This window comes from Rhinopithecus bieti, unplaced genomic scaffold, assembly GCF_001698545.2.
Source record: "Rhinopithecus bieti isolate Rb0 unplaced genomic scaffold, ASM169854v2 scaffold_5746, whole genome shotgun sequence".
Taxonomy (NCBI): domain Eukaryota; kingdom Metazoa; phylum Chordata; class Mammalia; order Primates; family Cercopithecidae; genus Rhinopithecus; species Rhinopithecus bieti.
This window is the reverse complement of record NW_016804936.1, coordinates 78,340-82,868: the sequence shown is the minus strand read 5'-3', so window position 1 is coordinate 82,868 and position 4,529 is coordinate 78,340. Positions and strand designations below refer to the sequence as shown.

Below are 4,529 nucleotides of genomic sequence, written 5' to 3'. Positions count from 1 at the left end.
AAGTCATTTATAAACTTGAATGGTATGCATTCAGATATAGTTAACAATGTGAGCTAGAATCAGCATAGAAGCCAGATCCCCATTTTCCAAAGACAAGAAAGTGAGAGAAATTGATTCTAGAAAAAAGAAGTTGCTGCAGGGAAGGAGAGAATACAAGAAAGAGCCTAGCCGAGAACCATTTTTTTTTAGTAGATGGAAATGTGTTCACTACTGATTTCAACCCTAGGAGCAAGTGGCAGCTTATATTTTGCAATTCAAAAAGTATTCAGGAACTATTTAACCTTCCTGGAATGGATACAAACAATGGGTGTTGTTGCTACTCTATGATCCCAACACAAGTATTCTTTTATATATTGAGAAGGAAACTGTGGTATCTGCCAACTTGAGACTGTGCCTGCATCACATATGTCCAACAGTAGCAAAGACCCGTACCTAAAAGAGGATGCAGTATTAACAAATAGGAGATGGCCAAATTCTTCAAAATGCAAAAGAGAAGTTAGATGTCAATTTACGTGACTATTCTTAGAAGTTTAACCTTTTCCAATAAGACCTATATTCAGATACTGTGGGATCTTAATTCTAGAATGTTAAGAATGGGAAGGAAAATAAAATAATAAATTAATAATAATAAAAATTAATAAAATATATTTAAATTTTAGTGTATACATTATATAATAACTATCATCAAATATTTTATTTCAATATATTTCAATATATTTATTAATATATTCATTAGAATATATAATAATAATTATTATTATTATAAGCTTGGAAACATGCATATGTTAACAGAATAAAATAACATCCTGGGATAACAAGACATTTCACTCCCTATCCCTTTCATAATAATTTAAAAGGTATTTCCTCTTGCATCACACCAAATAATCCTTACAGCAACAGGACACAAATGAAGAAACTGACACCTAAGAAGATGAAGTGACTTGCTCAATATTATATATCCAGAAATTGATCACATACTCCCTCATTATAATAATTTAGGTTTATTCATCTGAAAAAAATGAAAATAATCTCTGCTCCTTCTGCCTGACCACATTTCAGGAAAGACATACTAAGATAATATGTTACAATCCCTCCCAGAACCTTGCACTTACTAAGTAAATGTGTAAGAGCAACCATTTGTTCAGCCATCTATGTGGTGTGGATCACAGGGCCAGACTAGCACAGACCATAGTGGAGATGTCACAAAGGTGATTGCAAGCAGAAGGCAACTGTAAAGAGAAACATTCTAGGAAGGTGAGAGTTCCTCAGCTTACACTAAAGGTTGCCTGATAAATGTTAAATTATAATGGCCAATCGTGACAAATAATAAGTGAAAGAACATAGGATGCCAATATTTCTAAGCAAACTCAAACATCCTGCTTTTTAAGATTCTGGCCCTAAGTAAGGCACAGGCTCCCCACTGTTCCCCTCCATCCACTTTCCCATCTGTGGCCTATCCAAGAAAATGAATGCTGTCTTCACAAAGGTCCCACAGTGGAAACAGGCGACAGGCTTCTGAGTCAAGGAAACATCAGTGGGAAAACGCCAAGTTGGAATTTTCGGATGGAGGGGTGGCGACTCAACATATTTAAGTCCGTTTCTTAGGTAGATGAGTAGATGGTAAATTCCGTAGCAAAAGCTGTTTCTTTGTTTTGTTTTGTTTGATGCTGTTGTTTTGGTAAGTGCTACTGTCTTCACACAACAGACCTTTCTCCTCTCTTCTGCAGCGGGACTATTTATAAACTGTGTACCAGTGCTACCCAAGTCACCAACCTCCAAAGTCTGAATTGTACTTGGTAAGGTTCTCTATCAGTATCACTAACCTGGAAAAACTGACTGTGAAGAAACAGCTTGATTATACTGGCTGCACATGTAAATGATCCAAGAATAATTTCTAACTCAGCCCCTTTGAAGTTACTGTTTTTTCCTCCATTAGATCGGTATTAGCATCTGGCTAAGTTTTGTATCCTCCAGCTCCACCTCCACCTTCCTGAACACATAAGTACTTGTACACACACACACACACACACACACACACGCGTTTGTTTTTTTCCCTGTAGGTTTCACAGCTGGTAGCTGAACAGAAGCAGTCTCTGGGTTGAGACTTTACACTAGTTTCCCTGACCTGGAAGAGTGAAAAATCTAGATTATTTCAGGAATTTATTATAAGCTTTCCACCCTTCTCTGTCTCATCATGTCTTATCTACAAAATAGGGTGCTGGGGAGGCAGGAGCCCTATCTTTCTGATCTAGCATCCCTTTAGGTTGAGATATTAAAATTGCAAAACACAAGCAAGAAAATATTAAAAAATAACAGTTTGTTGAAAGAATGAACCAGGTAACTATAAACAGGCTTCTAGGTGTTCTTTAAAAGAAAGATATTATTATCAAGGAACAAAACCTTTGTAGAACGGCGCTTTTGGGGCCTGGGTGGGTCCAGAGCTAAGGAAGTTTGAGTTACTGCCAAGCTACAGTCCCAGGCCCTGCGGGGAGTCAGGTCCAAGTTTGAGAAAACAGTCAGAGTCAGGGGCTATTGTGGCCTGGACAGAGGCAGACAGACAAGACACAGCAGGCTTCCTTCCTGTCTTGCTCTTATCTGAAGTTGCAGAGAGTGGGTGGGAGTATGCCTGAGGTGCAGGTGAGGCACGTTTTGCCCGAGCCAGCCAAGGGCTCCACTTCCCCTCCTCTTCCCCCCGTGGCAAATCCGCCCCACCTCGCAAACCCCCAACTCAGGCACTTGGGCCCCTTTTGGGCCCCCTCTCGCTCCTCCCTTTAGGCACTTCCCTGGGCCCGCCCACGGTCTCCCCCCAGTTTGGGACTGCGTCATAAGTATCCCAGACCTCGGCTTGCAGTAGTGTTAGACTGAAGATTAAGTAAGTGCTGTTCGTGCTAGCAGGATCTCCTCTTGTAATCTGCAGCCCAGGACGCTGATTCCAGCAGCGCCTTACCGCGCAGCCCGAGGATTCACTATGGTGAAAATCGCCTTCAACACCCCCACCGCGGTGCAAAAGGAGGAGGCGCGGCAAGACGTGGAGGCCCTCCTGAGCCGCACGGTCAGAACTCAGATATTGACCGGCAAGGTAGCTGTCCCAGGGCAGGGTGGGGAACGGGTGGGCGAAGGAAAGAGGGCTGGTAGCAAAGGAGAAAATGAAGTTTCCCTGGGAGGGCCCCTCTTGCGCCTCTTACGCTGTCTCTGGGATTTACCCGGTCGCCTCGGTTCTGTCTCCTCGCGGCACCTTCTGCTTACCGCACCCTGTGTCACTCTGCATTCCCGTGTGTCGTGCCATGTTCAGTCTATTCCAGCCCACACCACCTATCCTAGAGGGATGTCAGAGAGAGTTTGAGGAGATGCCCTGGGACTGGTTGTCATTGTCTCTTGGGTAACGTGTAGGGACCTGGGGATCAAGGAGGAGCATGTCGCCCAGTCCCCACCTCCAGGGACATGCATAATCTCCCCAGGGACAGAGGGGACACAAGGGTGTGAGCAAGACTGGGAGATTTAACATTTCTTTCTTTCCTTTTGGTGTGGATGAAGTTCTAAGACTAAATCTTTCTACGATCTCTGAGTGTTCGTGGAGGTGGGGTGAGGAGCAAAGGGCACTTTTAACTCCAAGCAGTATGGGTTGGGGCAAGTGGTCTGTTTGAGCGCGCGAGAATTTTCAGTTTCTCTCTGGTCACAGGTGGCTTTAAACATTAGATAAAGGAGCTGTCAAAATTGAGGTAGGTCTTAATGCCAATTTAGGGTGTTCACTGTGCCCTTTTACTGCAAGAGCCTAGTGTATTTTTAGAGTGGTATTTCCTAAGGAAAACACTCTTCTCTTGTAAAAACAAATTTGGGGATACTTTTCAATTATTTTATTTTATTTTCTTGTTGAACAACATCCCCTTCCCCTATATAGAGATCTGAAGCAGGTCCAGTGTTGTAATTTAAACTACTAGCTTTGACAGGAACTGGGGAAGCTCTTCCCCAAAATGTTGTCCATTATTTATTTAGTCTTATTTATATTTCTTTTAAACACCTACTATGTTTTCAGGGTTCGTATACTACTCCTCAGTATCATCTCAATTTTAAAGAGCAATAGCATTTTCTTCGTGTTCTATGAAATCTGGAAAGTGTTGGAGCTTGCAGATCTGTCCTAACTTGTGTTGTTCTCTATACAGTTTTAACTTTTGTGTTCAAAGTGGAGATATAAAAAGTCCTTTGAGTTAAATGAGAATCCATGTAGTAAAAGTTGATTGTACACACAATTTGAAATGTTAATGTGCTTATCCAGCGTTTTGTTATGGAAATTTTCAATATTAAATCCTGCAATAAAACTAGCTTTTGTGTATTATACATTTTAGAGCTCAAAAGTAACACCCTCTTGCATTGTTGAGGTTTCGATTAAATGACAGAGGTCAAATATGTAATTGTTCTCCTGCTTAGTTTGTAGGTTAAACATGGTCAGATTTTTTGGGAGGTCTAATTAGAGGCCAGTAGTTAAATATAGCCACACAGTAATCCTTTTTTTTTTTTTTTTTTTTTTTTTT

At 41.4% G+C, this 4,529-nt stretch overlaps 1 protein-coding gene across 1 annotated transcript in view; it reads left to right on the top strand.

Annotated features, from left to right (window-relative positions):
* The first annotated feature begins 2,524 nt into the window (after positions 1 to 2,524).
* The window catches only part of LOC108528787 (integral membrane protein 2A-like), a 6,211-nt gene continuing 4,206 nt past the window's right edge, over positions 2,525 to 4,529 (top strand). Inside the window, exons 1-2 of the mRNA XM_017870770.1 lie at positions 2,525 to 3,340; positions 4,182 to 4,224. Coding sequence (XP_017726259.1) covers positions 2,969 to 3,340; positions 4,182 to 4,224 — 415 coding nt within the window. The 5' untranslated portion in view covers positions 2,525 to 2,968. The remainder of the gene's footprint in view (positions 3,341 to 4,181; positions 4,225 to 4,529) is intronic.